Raw genomic sequence first — 18,550 nt, 5'->3', positions numbered from 1 at the left:
CATAACCATTATTTTACAAGTATTGTGGTTTTTCATTCGAGAAATATACGAGTACATAGTGCACAAACCGCCAGTTACTACCACAATTTTCTTCTTCGTATCGTCCATACTTTCTAACATATAATCTATTTCTGAAGAGCCAGAATATACTAGAAAAAATAAAATGTTTATAAAATGCCACACTGTAGAATGTACTTGCAGTGAGAAGGTCCCAATTCCTGAAATCCATCGCCTATGGCCTCTGGCCTGCTGAGGATCACTATAGTCCTGGGCCCATGGATAAACCATGAAAATCCACTGCATTACGCCACACACAGACCCGGCTTGCAGGCATATCAGTGAGATTGGATCCAATGGGCAGGGCCTGCACATTGTGGGAACCAAATAGCTTCAGGACGGCAGGCCCAATACGTTACAGATATCCGCATATAAGGCCTGCAGTTTCCGACAGTCGTGGAAATCGACTCGTGTGGCCGGCTATGCACGAGCCACAGACAGCATGTTGATGAAATGAGACCACAGTGATCAATTCGTGCAACAGGTTACTTGCTCAAATACTCTGAGAATCAATAACTAGGACAGGCAGCAACTCACTGTAAAGACGATTGCTAAGCCACACACAGACATGTACAAAAGACAATTACACTCTCTCAACAAAATTTTCAGTCATAGCTTTTGTCAGGAAACGGGAGTACACACACCCCCACACAATCACTTAGACAACTCATGCGCACATGACTGCCATCTCTGGCCACTGTGTCTAAGTCTCTGAAGCAAACCTCTCCACATGATTGCTGCCTCTCGTCAGCATCTGGCTGGGCCTAGCGGCAAGAAGTGGTGGCAGCACTGACTGCAAGTTGAGGCGAGTTGTAGGAAGGAGAGAAGAAGTAGTAGTAGTAGTAGTAGTAGTAGTAGTATCAAGAGAGTAGGGAAGCAGCACATGTACTCAACTGCACCCAGCCAGCAAGAATGCATGACACCTCAGTAAACAAACCATTTCATTTCATCTAGCGAGACAAGAAAGGATTTTAAATGAAAGAGACATAAAAATTTTTAATTCGTGAGGCATTAGGCTGTATTATTCCTACAAAATGAAACAACACTGTCACAACTGGCTGATCTTTGAAGAGGCACAACAATGAGAAGGTGCCCTGGAATAGAGACTGGAACAATTAATGAGATTAGGAGATTATACCGCAGCAACAGCAGTGAAAATAGTTACACTGACATAGGAAATATGGATAACTGAGGTGTGCTCTCTTCTATAAGATACAGTTAAGAGACTGCATCTGTGTATGTAGTAGAATACATTGTAATCTCTAACTGCACAAACCCCCCCCCCCCCTTTCTTAAGACAAGGAGTGTCCATTTTGATCCTCTTATTTTATTAGTGCTTTTTCACATTTCAGTAGTATGATGTCGCAAGGGCTCAAATTTTCAGGTAGTTGGGCAATTGACACAGCACTTAAAAAAAAAACACACAAACTGCATAGTAGCATTAGCACCATGGCCGCCAGCTGTCAAGGACATTCTTTTAGAGACCTGACTTATAGACAATCACACAGTGAATTGTCCACTTCAAATGATCAGGACATGTTTCATTTGTTAACTGGAATAAAATTGATGCAATGACAAAAACAACCCTATCATTCGTAAGCTACAGTGGAAAAAAAATTTCAGTATGACTTCAACTTATGCTCATAGTACACTAGATGACAAAAAAAGGTTTTCTTTCTTTCCTAGACATCAACAGTATCTCAAAAGTTTTTGAGGCTGTAGTGAATGTTTAAGGGCGAGAAATTAACACATACATAACTACTAGACATGCTACTGTTTATTGTATGATCAGTCAGCACTGCTACAGACCGTACTTTGTTCACCACAGTGCAAAAATGTGACATGGTGCATATCTGATAGTTTGGTCTACTTGTATCCACATAGATTTATGCGAATTACAAGAATCAGTCTTCACTGCTAAATCATGCAGTAGTAGTTTGTTGGACCTCAAGCTCTCTTTTCACAATGAAAAGTGGCAAATCATACCAATCTCCCCCCCCCCCCCCCTCATACCATGATATTGTAGGTAATTGTAACACTCCTATTAAACAGGGTATGTCTTCCAACACACACTTCTTGACGTTATTTCTTTTTTGCCATCAGAGGTTATTTTGATTACAAATTAACACTTCAACTTAGATGCACTGTCTTAGTTAACAACAGGCATCTAATATGTCGTACTGTTAATTACACTTCTTAAGACAAATTGTGTAGCCTTTCTAAAAACACAATGGCTACAGAGAAGACGAAAGCTTTGGTTAAACAATAATCTCATTTATGCATACAGAGCAGTGCCATCTTATGTGCTGAAAAGGAGAGCTTGTGTATCTGTGCAAAGTGCAAGGGAGACATTTATGGATTACAGACACACACACACACACACACACACACACACACACACACACACACACACACACACACACACACACACACAGAGAGAGAGAGAGAGAGAGAGAGAGAGAGAGAGAGAGAGACTCTTGCTTGCTCTTGTCCTTTGTAGGCTTGCACCCAGTACAGTGAACAGACTCAGAAAGAATGACAGTAACCTTCCTTACTTTCTGAAACATTTGCAAAAGGTAGGAGAGGTGGGCAGCACATAACATCAGAACGAAGTATGAGGAGAACCTTCTTTTCGTATGCACACATTACATCTCTCTCTCTCTCTCTCTCTCTCTCTCTCTCTCTCTCTCTCTCTGTGTGTGTGTGTGTCAATGGGTAACAACAAAATATACATTATTTGTGTGTTACAAATGCTATCTAAGTATTAGTCTGAAAAAGCCATTTACGTGTATTCTAAATGGAAATAACCAGAAAAAGTGCTAAGTAAAAACTAAGAAAGCATCAATGCAGACCTGTAACAGTCCCAGTGGAAGCGTGACGGTGGTGTCAACTTCAGAGTCACGATTCGATATACTTTTCCCCCCAACTTCCAATGTGGCGTGGCTGGTAAAATTTGGCACACGAGGCGCCGTCTCTGATCTTTGCACAACCTCCAGCTCTGTGCCAATTTCACAGTCCGAACCACCAGCCACCCCAATATCTCGTCGGTCTGAGATTGTTGAAGTAGGAATAGGGCGTCCACCATCCGAAGCACCACACACACTATCACTGACAGCAGTACTGTCAGTATCACTCGAGGAGTGGCAGACAGGCAGGCTAGCGATGGCACCCGGCCCGCCCCCGCACCTGGCAGGGGCGGTGGCCGCTGCCGCCAAGTCTTCAACTGGTGCAGATGCAGGATCTCTCCGCCGCCTTCGGCTGTCCTCAAGGAGACAGTCACCACCAACGTTCACATTGCTGGGGAGCGAACCCCCCTCACGCTGACGTGCACTCACACTGGTAGCCCTCTGCTCCTTCTGGCGGGCGCCCCGCCTCCGCCCTGCAGGTCCGTGCCCACCGAAGCCCGTCGTGTCGAACTCTGAACTGGCAGCGTGGACTAGGTTCTGAAGGGAGCCGCCTCTTGTCTGACGCTCAGAAACAGCAGTGACATCTCGACGTGAGGGAATACCTCTCCGGCGATTTCCACTGTAGCAACGTGAACTGGCAACACTGGCAGTTCCGGAAGTAACACTGGTACAGCCACTGCGGCGAGAGTCACTCTCGTCTGCCTCTACTTCCTGTAGAAGCTCCTGTAGTCAACATTAAAATTGTGTGTAAGTAAATGACATATTGAGAAGCAGTACGAAAGTTTCTCTCTCTCTCTCTCTCTCTCTCTCTCTCTCTCTCTCTCTCTCTCTCTCACACACACACACACACACACACACACACACACACACACACACACACACACACACACACACAGGAAGAGAGAGAGAGAGAGAGAGAGAGAGAGAGAGAGAGAGAGAGAGAATCAAGCTTGTACTGTGTGGACAAATAGCTAAAGATACCTTCCTTCCCAAACCATTTAAAATAAGAACCTCTCTACAACCTGTTGTTATCTACCTTCAACAAACTGTAATTCAGAAATTTCACATTTCAAAGAAAGGATGATTGAGAAGGGGAGCAAGCCATCATCCAATCACTCACCTCTCTAAACAGAATGAGAATGGAAACGCTTTCAAGACATTAGATTAATCTAACAGGTAAGTGAACAACTTGACAAAGCTATTAACAGGAGATGAGGTCAAAGAAAGGTTCTTCAACAGGTTAGACCACATGAAATGCAGCCACAACAAACATGCAACAAATAAGCACATCTTGCATTCACAAGGTCATATTTTCTATTAGCCACCTCTTAGCTTTAAACCTCACAGTGAACTACAAGGAAGTTTCTTAAACATTCTTGAATAAATGTGAGTCTGCTGCAATTTATTCGTCTCATCACCATTAATTCTATGAAGATACCATCACTGCTCGAGCATGGCACCGAATTCCCAAGACTGAAATGTATAAACATAATACTGCTCTATAGCCCAAGGTTAATTCAGTACATTTAATAATTCAGATGTTTTGAGTTCACCTTAGTAGCTAGTAGCTCCAAAAGCTAGTAAAATTTTCGACAATCTTCCTGGTCTTGTTCATGTAATCCATATCTGTGGTGTGGCTTTTCCCTGCAGGGAACAGTTATTGTGTGACGAGATCAAAGTCTTAGTCTGATGTTTAAAGACATGAGTAATCTTGCTCTCATCCCCCTCCCTTGTATTTAATGAGATACAGGCATCAAATGAGCAATTTAGGGGCTGAATTTCGAAAGAACATTCTACAAAACAATTTGTTTTTGTTTTATGTTAATGGAATGAAGCTGATTATCTTTGTAATTCTATAGTAAAATGTCCCAGAGAGAGAGAGAGAGAGAGAGAGAGAGAGAGAGAATGTGCAAGCTATCAGTTACATGAGCACCCATGGTCTCTGAAGAAAAATCAGTTTTAAACTGAACTGTTGTGTTTGCCTAGTTTTGTCTCTCTCTACTGCTTAACACTGAGTGTGCAGCAAGGTCAGTAGGTCACCAATTCCACTCTTCATGTCCACAATTTTGCAATATTACAACATAAGACTCTGTCAAAGACTCACAACATTTATTATAACAAGATCACAGTCTAAGGTCACTGTACAGTAGGAGAGTTTGGCATGTAAGAAACTGTAATTAAGGGAACTTATCTGACCTCTCCAAATTCAGTGAAGAGCACTGAAGCAACCACAAATACATGTTTAATTACATTTTGCACACTAAGAACTAAATGCACAATAGAACACTTCAGTAATTACAAAATTAGATAATCCCATCAATAGTATTTACATCTAATGATGATATGAATGTGAACGAAATTAGATAGCTGAAATATTGAAAACTGTGGTAATGTGCATCTACTCTCATTTTTCATGGGCAAGTTACATTTTCATTCATAGGATGCACATTCCTGTAAAGTAAGTAAGAAAGAAAGAATATCTAAGACTACAAAATTTACTCACAAACACCAGTTAATAGAAACAAAAATAAAGTACAGAAGACATAAAATTATAGATAACATCAGTAGACACACACTGAAATACATGCACTACAGCATTTGAATAACTTAACCAAATCTCATTCCCTTCTCCCCCCCCCCCCTTACAAAACCATGGAATGATTAGTTGTGGAAAAACTAATCTTTGTATTTTTATTCTTTGTATTTAATATTCTACTAAATTTCACCTTTTACAATAAATAGAGGGCACTAAACAGAGTACTCTGAGATAAGGGAAAAACGACAGGAAAGGGGCATTTCCAGTGGCATGGTGCTTATAATGAATTAAGCACGTGTATGTAAACTTTACATGTTTCTTAACAATTGCTTGTCCAGCATTATCTTGAAAAATGAGCAATTGTCTTCTCACTTACATTTTTGGTTAAAAATCACTGGGAGCAGTAACTACAATGAAGAACTTAGATCTAACCATCCAGAACAATCTAAACTGAAAGGACTACATAAAAGCTGATGCCAGGCTGAGATTCACTGGCATAATCTTAAGGGAACATAACCAGTCTACAAATGAAGTGGTTGACAAAACTTGTTCAAAGACTGTACATTCCATGAAAGGAGGATATAAGATAAACATCAAAAGCAAAATAAAGGTAATGGAATGCTGTATGATTAAATCAGGCAACACTGGATAATTCAATTAGCAAACAACACCCTGAAAGCACAACCTACTTGTGTACCAAGTAACTGACTATGGCCAAAGTAATGATGATATAAAATGTAGACTGGCAAGGCAAGAAAAGTGTTTCTGAACAAGAGAAATTTGTTACCAGATACAAATTAGTGTGATAGGAAGCCTTTTCTTGAGGTATGTGTCTCGGATGTAGCTTTGTCGGGAAGAGAAACTTGGGTGATTAGTTGTTCAGACAAGGAGAGAATTGAAGCTTTTGAAATGTGGTGCCACAGAATAATGCTGAAGATTCAATGGGTACATTGCGTAATTAATGAGGCAGTACGGAATAGAACTGTGAAGAAAAGAAATGTGTGGCACAATTTGACTAAAATCAGGGATTTGTTGATAGAACATTTTCTGAGGCAGCAATGAATCGCCAATTTAGTACCAGAGTAAAGTGTGATGCGTAAAAATGATGGAGGAAGACCAAGGGATGAACACAGCAACCCAATTCCATAGGAGGTCAGTTCTATAGGTCGTTCAGAGATAAAGATTCTTGTATAGGATAGAGTAGTATGGAGAACTGAGTAAAACCAGTCCTGAAGATGACGACAACAACAACATCCAGGAAAAGTGAAGTAAGATATTACTTCCAACACAAATGTCAGCGTGGTGCTGGTAGACTGCAGAAAAATTTTAACTTCGTAGGAGGATTTAGCAATGATCAGTCTTGCCACGAACCACTGCAAATGGATCAGGGAAGGGAAAGTTCATAGTGTCTGTCGTACCCTCCAATACCGTCTTCTAGGTGGCTTTCGAAGAATATATGCAGACGTGGAGTTTACTATTCTTTACCTTTTGTGAGCAATTCTCTCACATCGAGCATTATTTATTACAAAAATTTGAAGACATATAAAGATGCAACAATATTGACTGGAAGTACAATAAATTTACAGAAAAACATTTCGCGTAAACCATGACCCTAATATAAAGAACCTCACAAGAAAGTGAGTTGTTTAAACCATACAAGGTTCATAAGAATCTGACAACCTATTGTACACTTAGCTGAATTTCAGGAGATGGTGTTTGATCACATAGAAAAATATGAATCAATGAACAACCATCATCCTTCATGCAAAATTAACATTTCCAGCAGCAATTAGACAACCTATCTGTAAAACTGTGTGCGAGCAATGTAGTGAAATTATTTTTAACCAAGAGTTATGTAAACAGTTTCAACAGCACAGTATCACAGTGCCACATTCCCTACAATTTGTATCAACCATCAACAAAGCCTCTCAGCTGTTAAGTTTTTTTTTTTTTTTTTTTTTTTTTTTTTTTTTTTTTTTTTTTTCCAACTGGAGCAGAACACATACCCAAACTGATTAAAATCAGTGTGCCATTTTCATCACAGATCATCAGAAATGGTCACCCTCATGGACTGGAATCATACTGATGGCTTATTTGTTGCCTTTCCATTTAAATTGCACACACTACTTTGAGATCTGCTGCAACAGTGGTGGTTTTTCAAAATGACTGCATGATGCCATACAAATGTTAATAAATGTTATTATCTGTTAGTATCTGAACAACACACCTCAGTGTGTGATTGCCAAAAGAGATACTGTCCTACACTTACAACATCAGAGGAAATAATAGAATCTGTGCAGAAACTCTCAAAAAGTCGTGTAGGTCAATAAAGTTTGTTTCTAACCACTACTTCCTAGTCTCTAGGTATTGTATTGTGATTCTCTATGATTTCTAGTTTTGACCTTTAGAAGTTTGGGACACTATTTATGATCAAATCAAAATTTATATTTCTTGCAAAATGCTTGGAGGTGTGGACTACAAGTATTTTATGGACTCTGAATTACACCAATTAACGAGTCATCCTGGACAAAAGGTTACTTGGTTTCACCTCCAGTGATGAATCATTTTGCTGCAGAGTATGAACAAGTGCTAACAATGTCTGTTAATCAAACAGGGCAACTAAAAATATAATTTCATGTGTAATCAAACTTAGCACTGAATAAAGAACTCTATCCAATTACACAGCGTTTTATCAGTTAAATTTCCAATGCTAGAAGCTAGGAGACATAGAACTACTCCATCTAAGAAGCTCTTACAGTAATGCTGTTTTCACTATGTAAATGTTTTTACATTTATTATGGAAAATAATAAGTGCTTTTGAACCCACAAGAGGTGAATGAATTCATTAAAATATGTTTGTATAGAAAATTTGTACAGAGTATGCCACAGTTCCTTTTCCGCACAGCGTGATAAATTTAGATCTAGTTGAAAGTGGAAGCAATCATCAAAACCATGAAATACAAAAGCAAGATGCCTATCTTCAGACAATCCATACTGGCAATATCCAAGATGAATGGAAACGCAATTATGTGGAGTGACGAGAGATGGAGTGTGGGGTGGAGAATTTCCAACACACTTAATAATGCCAGATACATGAACCAACACACTGCCACTTAAAACAAGTGGAAGTTCACCAAAAATCATGTTAATATGATCCCTTTAATGACACTCCTTCCAACTAACACTGACATTAACTTATAAACCAAAAGCAACGACTTGCAAAAGATACAATTCAGAAGGAACAACGTACCTTTTTTAAAAAAAAAAAAAAAAGGGGGGGGGGAGAATGAATGAAGTGTTTAATATGCCCCTGTTATCACAAATTGATGCACATAAACGAACCACAACATCCGTAAAATTAAGGATAGCTTTGGGATGTGCAAGCTGGATTTTCTTACACAAATTTGTAAAGTTTATACCTGGAAACAGAACTAAGACGTCACATGGAATCAACATACAATTAACACAAAAAAAAACCACTGCAGGCTGAAGCTATTCCATCTGTTACTCACCTTAACAGATAAATACCATGTCACTATTACCCTATTGTGGGCCTATGTTAGTATCTCATTAAATCAAATAAATGGTACGATTTTCACTTATCCTTGACAGAGTAATCAGTAAAATACAGCACCCACACTCACCCGGAACAAATCACTTTTTCCTTCACGATCTTTTGGACACTTGTATGTAATTGCTTCATCCAACAGAGCTTTCAGCTGACCATCATCCAAGTTAGACACATTAGGGTTCTTCTCTTCAACCTGAAACAAGTTTGTCATTAACTGTGCTGGAGAGAGAGAGAGAGAGAGAGAGAGAGAGAGAGAGAGAGAAGACCCAAGACTGTGTACAATACTTCTCAGAACTAGTTCGGCAAGCTAGTTTAAAGATCAGCTAAAAACAATAAGTTAATCTTTTAAATTAATGTAAAACCTACTTTGTTAAACAAGCACCACAATAGCTGACTTCTCGCACATACTGCAGGGGTCAATAATTTGGTAGAAGTCTAGTACTTCGCAAATCATAGAAGAAATACTACAAAAAATGTGAACATCACTTCTCTTTAAAACACACACACATATTTTGTTTCTTTTATGCGGCTGCCTCCCCCATGAGTGGTGAAGGTAAGTGAATTTACAGTTTCCACTCTTCAGCCATGCAGGTCACTGCTAGGATGCCTTTTGTTTGTGATCTTACAGCCTAATCCCAGCTGTCACCGTATAAATCATTTTCTCTGAACATACTCTATGACTGCTCCACCAATACAATAATTTTTGTCAAATGTGCATGCTGATTGACAATCTACATCTGGGGTTAATTTAATGTCTTGCTGAAATCCAGGAATTGCTAAATTAAGTATAGCTGGTTACTATAACATATTTGGCTTTTTCAGCCTAGTTTCAGCACTGGAATAGTTTATATCTGTACACAATCTTTATTAAGGGCTGTCAAGCTAATTACAATCTTGTTTTGAAGCATGGTGTACTTAACTTTTTGTATGCATTTTTCAATTAGCTGTTTGGATATTTCATTCCTGAAATACTGCATTGCAAAGCATAAAATGAAAGAGAGAGTGCCTAAGGAACGAATCTACTAGACCTTTGCTGAAGCAAGCATGAGGTGGTGAGAACTATCATCCTCTTTCCGATCTAATCCCAGCAATGGGCACACAGACAATCTATTTCCTTAAATCAAGTTTCATACTTTTTTACTCCTCCAGTGACTTTCTGGGTTTTGAGTCAATTAAAACAAGTCACTTTTCAGCTTAATCACCGAATCTGCTATTGCTATATCCCAATTTACACCATAATAACTATTAAGAAAAACACGATACTTCAATCTGTTGTACGCAGAAGTACTTTGACAATATACGCAATAAACTGACATAACAGCAGAGATTGAAAGACAAGACAAGACACAAGACAATTCGCATCTAAGAAAGAAAATGTCAGGTTACCTCCAGTGATCTGTATGCACTCAACACAAACCCAGAATACACTTATTTCAGCTTTCTAATTTAAAAAAATTTTGTCTTCTACTTCACAACCGAAGCGAAATGTTTCTTAATTCGATCTGTTGTTTCACTAATTAGTGGACTAAATAGATGGTATAACTAGTTCATTTATACTATTAATTTCACAAAAAAAAAAAAATTTCTTCCCACTAGTCACAAGTATGTTCCACATATGCGCAACTATCTTTAGAATATTTTTAACTTTAAAAACTTACTTCACGTTACACATGATCCAATAAATTAATACAATGGAGCAACGCTTTTAAGAAGTAGCTCAGTTATAAAACTACTACTAATTCCACTGTGAAATTATGATTAGTAGCTAACATCAATTTCCGACGAAACCATGGTACGTTATTTAATGCGATTACAAAAATCCAATAGTAACTTAATAGTTTTCACCCCGAACACGTTTACATCGTCCCTAATCTATAATACAAACTCCACGTGCAAACATCCGATGAGACCCGCGCAATGATACCTTCATGCTTCTTACCCAAGAGCAAACTAATTTAGATTTACAAATTAGAACTGCATTAAATGTGCTTTTTTTAAAAAATACTCTTCGGCAAATACCAGAAACAAAAATTTACCGAAAATATGGAATTAGAATAGCTGACCACACATGCGATTCAACTACCGTACAAAGCACGACTTCACAAATGAAACATGGACATTCATGGTCATTTCTAACTATTTGGAAAGTTTCTCACTTCTGAATAATCTCCCCCTCCCATTTTCCCCAAAACTCGCCCCAAAACTTAAGTTTCCGTTAGACAAAAAAATTCTCCGTCTACCCTCTGAATGTGATTTTAAGTCCTGGAAGCAGTTCTCTGAACATAACACGGATTAGAAATGGTTTCATTACATATTAAAAAACGATTGAACTTAACTATTTCTATTACCTCTATTGCCGGTGACGTAATTTAGGCCGTTCGCTGTCCAACTGGTATGTCATCAGTTGCTGAGGGTGGAGTTTCTGACGTCACAACTTTTTTTATAAAACCCTGATTTACATTTACTTCACTTCGTGGCCACACAACTGCAATAACGAATACGATACACTGAGATAATAACTGAAATACGAAACCTCACTTAGATTCCACAAGTAGGACTGAAACGAGATACAGCAAAACACTGCGTCACTGCGGTTTTAGCTCTTCAAATGCACTGCGTATAATGCTTATAAAATCACCAATTGCATCGGAACACTGTTGACTGTCACCAAAATCTTGCTAATATGTGTTTAGATAGCAGTGTCGAGCTTATATGGCACCGCAATTATTGCACAATTGCGACCACGCTCGTCTTAGGTCCAGTCACAAGGTGGCCGCCATATCTAAGCGATAGTTCCTGTATCGACCGGCAACAGCGCCACGCGTTGTGCGAAGAGATCGCAAGTCAGCTATGGGGAATGGAACTATCGATTTCAGTTTACCAAAGGATAGTACTGTACTTTGGTTTCTAAATATCGGTACAAATAACTAAATATTTTCAAGCCAGTTGCATAATTCCGAACTTGCAGTAATATATCTAAAGAGAGACTCAACCTCTCTTAACAGAAAAATACAAGCTAAAATTCTCAGCAGAAGTAAGCTGGTAAATGCCGATGTTTTAGCTAATCTTTCAAATGGGAAAGTGCTGGCCGAACACTTGCTTGTCAGCATGATACATGGCAGAGGCAGAGACAGAGAGAGAGAGAGAGAGAGAGAGAGAGAGAGAGAGAGAGCTTACATACTGACGGACATTCTAATGATTTCATTTCGAAAGCACATCTGTCTACATTTGAAAATTTGAAAGTGTCTTGCCTGTAGCCTCATAGTTTACTTTCTTGTATGGATTCGTTATTCTTTTAGAGGGAATTAAGAACCTCCAAAAAAAATGTTTCATGGGCGATGGGTCAATATTTACTCACCAGCAATTAGAGAAAATTTTTCCTATTAATGCTGCATATTACGAACGAAACTTAATACACCGACGATTGATCTGTTCACCATTCTCAATATACACCTCATAAAGTGGCGCGTGTCATATTCACCATGAAAGGCACTGGGACAAGAAGTGTTTCAAATAATAAGTGAAATGGCCTTTCATCTAACGTCTTCTGAATCACCTATTCCATTATTAACCCTCGAACGGCAACGCAGGTGCAAATATGTTACCAGCTTTTTTTAAATGCTCATTGTTGTCGCAGTAATGGACATGCTTTAACAATGATTTCTGCGAAGTTCATAACTTTCTAGTTCATAGCAGTGTCTGCCTATAAGAAGTGCATCAGTGGTCCAGATTTGCAGAGCGCCGCCTGTCGTTTAAGTAGTTTCTGTATTATGTCTAGTTTTCCTTGAACATCTGTTTCGTGGCTCTTTATAATAATTATTCATTGTATAAAATTTAATTATATATTAGGATGCACCAAATATTAACTATTTCGTAAAGAGGAGTTAAATTGTGCCATAAACTAAACATCACATGAGTTAAATTCTCGGTAAATTTCTTGCACAATTTGAAAATTAATATCACTCTACAACACATTTCCTCTTCAGGGCTCAGACATGGTTCAGGGTCTAACAAACGAGGAAACAGAAAAACTTCTTTCCACAACTAATGAAGATCTTTCTGATATTTGTCTGTAGTCCTCATAACGCTGCCAACTTAACTGTAGCCAAATCGAAGGGCTCTAAAATGTATTATTATTATTATTATTATTATTATTATTATTTAACACGATAATCACTGTTAACACTGCGAATCAAGGCATTTCTGCGAGCCTTTACTTTCTTTGCTAGTTATATTTTGAAGTTATACTTCTCTTTTGGCTTCAAAGCCTTAACAAGTTCTTTCCTGTTGTCGGATTTTTACAATTTTACCACATTTCATACGGTAGTTAAAATTCGCTAGTAGTTGGCTTTAACCATTTCCACTGTCAGTCTGGTTCTTTCAATGCCCCAGAAACACATCACACGAAATCCACTCTACAAACAGATTAGACGGTGGCACTGCTAGCACAACTTTCAGCAAATTATATACTTTGCATCTCTTAAAAAATATCACCAATTTGTTTTAAATGTTTTGAGTCTAATAAGTCATTAATGAACGGCAAGGGGTCATTTGGTAAATATGTTCGTCACCGCTAGACATTCCAGAATCCTAGTATCGACTCGCTGAGCATCTGGCAAATTTTGCTTGTTCATATTGCGGACATGTTTGCAGTTCTTGTAATCTACATCCATACTCCGCAAGCCACCTGACGATGTGCGGCGGAGGGTACTTTGAGTACCTCTATCGGTTCTCCCTTCTATTCCAGCCTCGTATTGTTCGTGGAAAGAAGGATTGTCTGTATGCCTCTGTTTGGGCTCTAATCTCTCTGATTTTATCCGCGTGGTCTCTTCGCGAGATATACGTAGGAGGGAGCAATATACTGGTCGATTCCTCGGTGAAGGTATGTTCTCACAACTTCAATAAAAGCCCGTACCGAGCTACTGAGCATCTCTCCTGCAGAGTCTTCCACTGGAATTCTCCGTAACGCTTTCGCGATTACTAAATGATCCTGTAACAAAGCGCGCTGCTCTCCGTTGGATCTTCTCTCTCTCTTCTATCAACCCTATCTGGTACGGATCCCACACTGCTGAGCAGTATTCAAGCAGTGGGCGAACAAGCGTACTGTAACCTACGTCCTTTGTTTTCGGACTGCATTTCCTTAGGATTCTTCCAATGAATCTCAGTCTGGCATCTGCTTTACCGACGATCAGCTTTATATGATCATTCTATTTTAAATCACTCCTAATGCGTACTCCCAAATAATTTATGGAATAACTGCTTCCAGTTGCTGACCTGCTATATTGAGCAATATGATAAGGGATCTTTCTTTCTATGTATTCGCAGCACATTACACTTTTCTACATTGAGATTCAATTGCCATTCCCTGCACCATGCGTCAATTCGCTGCATATCCTCCTGCATTTCAGTACAATTTTCCATTGTTACCACCTCTCGATATATCACAGCATCATCCGCAAAAAGCCTCAGTGAACTTCCGATTTCATCCACAAGGTGAATCCGAAGAAATTCTTTCTATGTCTATTAATAATTTCTGTTATATGTATCGAATCACTTTCCACGTGTTTTAATATGCATAACATTGTGGATAAAATAAATGTAACTCTTTGGGAATGTTACTTCATCGTCCACTCCACTGTCGTTTTCATGGGCTACTACTGTCCAAATAAGTTTACCAGTATTTCTTCACCCTGGCTTAGAAATTAGGACTTCTACAATGGTCAGTTCTGGAGCAATCTATCTACAGTAAAAAAAAGAAGAGTCAAAATGCGAGTAGGAACATGACGGTAGTGTTGAGTACTCTGACTGAAAAAAAAGTTCCCGCTCCCCCAAAAAAAGAGCTGGCACTCATAACAAATATCCTTAATTTATTTACACAAAATTGTCAAAGTTACTACACCCCTAGCGAATATGTAGCAATTGTTGAAAAGCTAGAACCATTTGGAAGCAAATGCAGTTTCACATCTTACATTCCAAGTAAACCTGCAGAATATGGCATGAAAATTTATGCTCTACGTGATGCTAAATCTGGCACCTGATAATTGGTACACTGATTATTCACTAGCATTATCTCTTCTACAGAAGGGCGTCACTACTATTGGTACACTGCGTAAGAATAAAAAGTAAGTGCTTAAACAGTTTATACAATTAAAGTATCATGCAGTTGCTTCTAATATTATTGGCTTTCAAAACGCTATTACTCTTGTATTGCATGTTCCTAAAAAGAACAAGTCTATGTCGGTAGGTTTCAACGATGCATGACGAAGGGACTGTGGGTGAAAAGACAGGGAAGCCTACGTTAATTTTAGATTATATGACGCGAGGGGGAGTACACCCAATTGACCAGTTATGTGGCACACACTGTGTTTCCCGAGAGACAAGGAGATCGCCATTGGCTCTTTTTAAGCATTACTGAACATAGCAGCAATACATGCCTCAATAATTCACAAAGCCAATCGGCAAAATGAACCAGCCAGTAACAGAACATTTTTGAAGAATTTGGCTCGTCAAATGATGAAACCACATCTAGTTACTGTATCAACTAATGCGTCACCGCCACTAGATGTCAATGCACTTTTCAGAAGATTAAAGCTGCAAGACGAATGACAAGGAACTTCGATCGCAAGGAACACACAATGACGTGCAATTTGTGAAGAGTTACGCAGAAATTTACACTTTCAAAATGTAGCCCCTGTCATTGTTTCTTGTGTGCAGATCACTCAAACACCACAACTGTATGTCAAAATTGTGAAGAGGGAATCGAATATCACAATTCTGAATTAAATCACTGTATGTGACAAAATGTGTACCAAGTAAGTGACATTGCTGTTATGTTCATGGATTAGATGGTTTTATCGCTTACAGACATAATGGAAATTATAATAATTCTGTCTGCATTGTTAGTAAATACTATGTATGGCCTTTAGCTACATTTTCGGCTTTATTGTGGTTTTAAATTTACTTAAATATGTGTAAAGATTATTGTGCAATCCCAAAATAACGTTACATTTCTTTTATGTATGGGCCTAAAATCATTTATGTACTAATTCAAACACTATTAAATGTTATATGTCTACCTTTATATACAAACTATGTTTACAATTTCTTTCGCTTTGTAGCTATACCGTAGGTTTCTAACTCTAGAAACGCAGTGGTAGCAAATCTGCACCGCGCTGCTGCGCGGAAAGTTGAAATGAGTCGAATGCGAGCAAGATGGAAATATCCAACTAGTTACTTTGAGTGGTAATATAAATGTTTATCGTTTTTTCAATGTCTTTTCTGTCATGTTCACTATTTACCACAGAAACTGACAAGACTTAAATGTGACAATAATGGAGAAACCTTAAAACACTAGTAGTTTAGTGCTTAATTTCGACGGGTTTCGAACAACGGAGTACAAATCTCGAAACTGGTTCAATAATGACGGTGGCAACTTCTAGTATCACCACACCACCACCACCACCCCCCCCCCCCCACCACCACCACCTATTCAATTTGAGGAAATATTATTTCTGAAAAACTTTTTACGTTCCCGCACAAATCACCCTAACGCGGCAAAATTTCCGTTTAGGACTACCCAAATGTGGGCTTATCTGATGTTCCGCAGATACAGAACTTCATCCTTTCCGTGACACTGCCCTTGTACATATGGCGAATAGCCGTTAGCTACTGGGATCGCTATACAGTGAGTAACGTTAGTACTCTGTGATTTTCACTTTATAGCATCATAACTTTATTCCCGATTAAACAAATAGGAAAGTAATCAAGTATTATATTAAGTTATATGTCCCGTGAATAACAGTATGAATTGTTTTCACCCAGCAGTCGTTAAATAACAGGCATTAAATAAAACATTGTTCGATTTTCATGTTACTTAAATATTCCGACGGTTGGTAGTGATTTGATCGTTGACGTGAAGTTTATACTCTTCAATTTGCAGGCAGGGTTTGCTTACAAGAGCGATCGGCTGCCCAGACGATACAATCCCCCGTAAAACTAATATCGTCATTTTTCATAACGCGCAAGATCAATCATACAGACAAACTGCTGCTACGACGGCCCTTTAGAATCTATATTCTAAAGGAGCAACCATAGACGTTAACTAGATGAATCTAATACGAAAACGTTTTACAACCACAACATTATTCACCAGAACTCAACCCTATTGACAGGGTGTGGGGAGAATTAGAGTTATATATTAGAAGAAGAAAAAAACACCAATATCTTCCAAAGAAACTTAAAGAAGCATGGGACGGTCTATGTAATGACTATTTAAAAAAGATCACTAGCAGTATGTTGCAGAATTTGGTGGTGGTGGTGGTGGTGAAGGTGGTGGTGGTGGTGGTGATGATGATGATGATGACGACGACGACTTGAGGTGAGGGACGCTTGACATCTTGGTCATCAGCACCCGGACCTGCAGCTTTTGGAAGAAGTTGCAACAGCTGGCTGTCCGACAAGACATTGAAACATTTTTTGCGCAAAACTTGCCTTGAAATAATTGGTTCTGAAACGTATTCAAATATTAAAAGCGAAAACTGGACCGATTTTATTTAATTATATTATTAAGGATCTATCGTGAGTTATGTTGACAAAGTTTATTCTGATATTTAGAAGGGACATAACTTAATGTAATACTTGTTTGTGAGTTTTGTTTGTTTTGGTAAGGATAAAGTCACGATACCACAAAATAAAAATCTCAGTGTCCGAATATTAACGTTACTCACTTTACGTACATAGGCGTTTAAAAAAAATTCCTCTCGCCGTCAGAATGCGCGTAATTTGTATTCCGTATGGAAAATAGTGGTTGACAGAAAGGTGCTTTCCACAACGGTGCCCAGAGCGAGGAGTGCCCGGGGCTTACTTTGTGCCCAACCTTAAAAAATAAATAAATAAATAAAATTCGTTGATCTTTGTTCGTTCTTTTTAAAGAGCGTCTATGGTGCAAGTAGGGTCCAGAACCTGAAAGTATCATTTAGCACACTCTTAGCAATATCAAGGCACTTTCAATGTTGGTTACAAAACGGGTGTGAGTATGGCGAGTGATCGGAGAACGTCATCTCATAGCGCGTGGAGTGCCAATAGTAAAATTCGGAGGCGGTGGTGTTATGGTGTGGTCGTGTTTTTCATGGAGGGGGCTCGCACCCTTTGTTGTTATGCGTAGCACTATCACAGCACAGGCCTGCATTGATGTTTTACACAGCTTCTTGCTTCCCACTGATGAAGAGCAATTCGGGGATGGCGATTGCATCTTTCAACACGATCGAGCACCTGTTCAAAATGCACGGCCTGTGGCGGAGTGGTTACACGACAGTAATATCCCTGTAAAGGACTGGCCTGCACAGAGTCCTGACCTGAATTCTATAGAACTATGGAACACCTTTGGGATGTTTCGGAACGCCGACTTCGTGCCAGGCCTCATCGACAGACATCGATACCTCTCCTCAGTGCAGCACTCGGTGAAGAATGGGCTGCCATTCC

At 39.0% G+C, this 18,550-nt stretch overlaps 1 protein-coding gene across 3 annotated transcripts in view; it reads right to left on the bottom strand.

Moving 5' to 3' along the window:
* Positions 1-18,550, bottom strand: part of LOC126100135 (mucin-19) — a 529,587-nt gene that overhangs the window by 55,129 nt on the left and 455,908 nt on the right. For all 3 annotated transcript variants that reach the window (XM_049910669.1, XM_049910670.1, XM_049910671.1), the window contains 2 exons: positions 9,144-9,263; positions 2,910-3,686 (listed from right to left, as the gene is read on the bottom strand). In XM_049910669.1, the coding sequence (XP_049766626.1) occupies positions 2,910-3,686; positions 9,144-9,263 (897 nt within the window). The remainder of the gene's footprint in view (positions 1-2,909; positions 3,687-9,143; positions 9,264-18,550) is intronic.

Source organism: Schistocerca cancellata, chromosome 9, assembly GCF_023864275.1.
Source record: "Schistocerca cancellata isolate TAMUIC-IGC-003103 chromosome 9, iqSchCanc2.1, whole genome shotgun sequence".
Lineage (NCBI taxonomy): Eukaryota > Metazoa > Arthropoda > Insecta > Orthoptera > Acrididae > Schistocerca > Schistocerca cancellata.
Note: the sequence above shows the minus strand (reverse complement) of the source record. Positions and strands in the feature narration are given on the sequence as shown.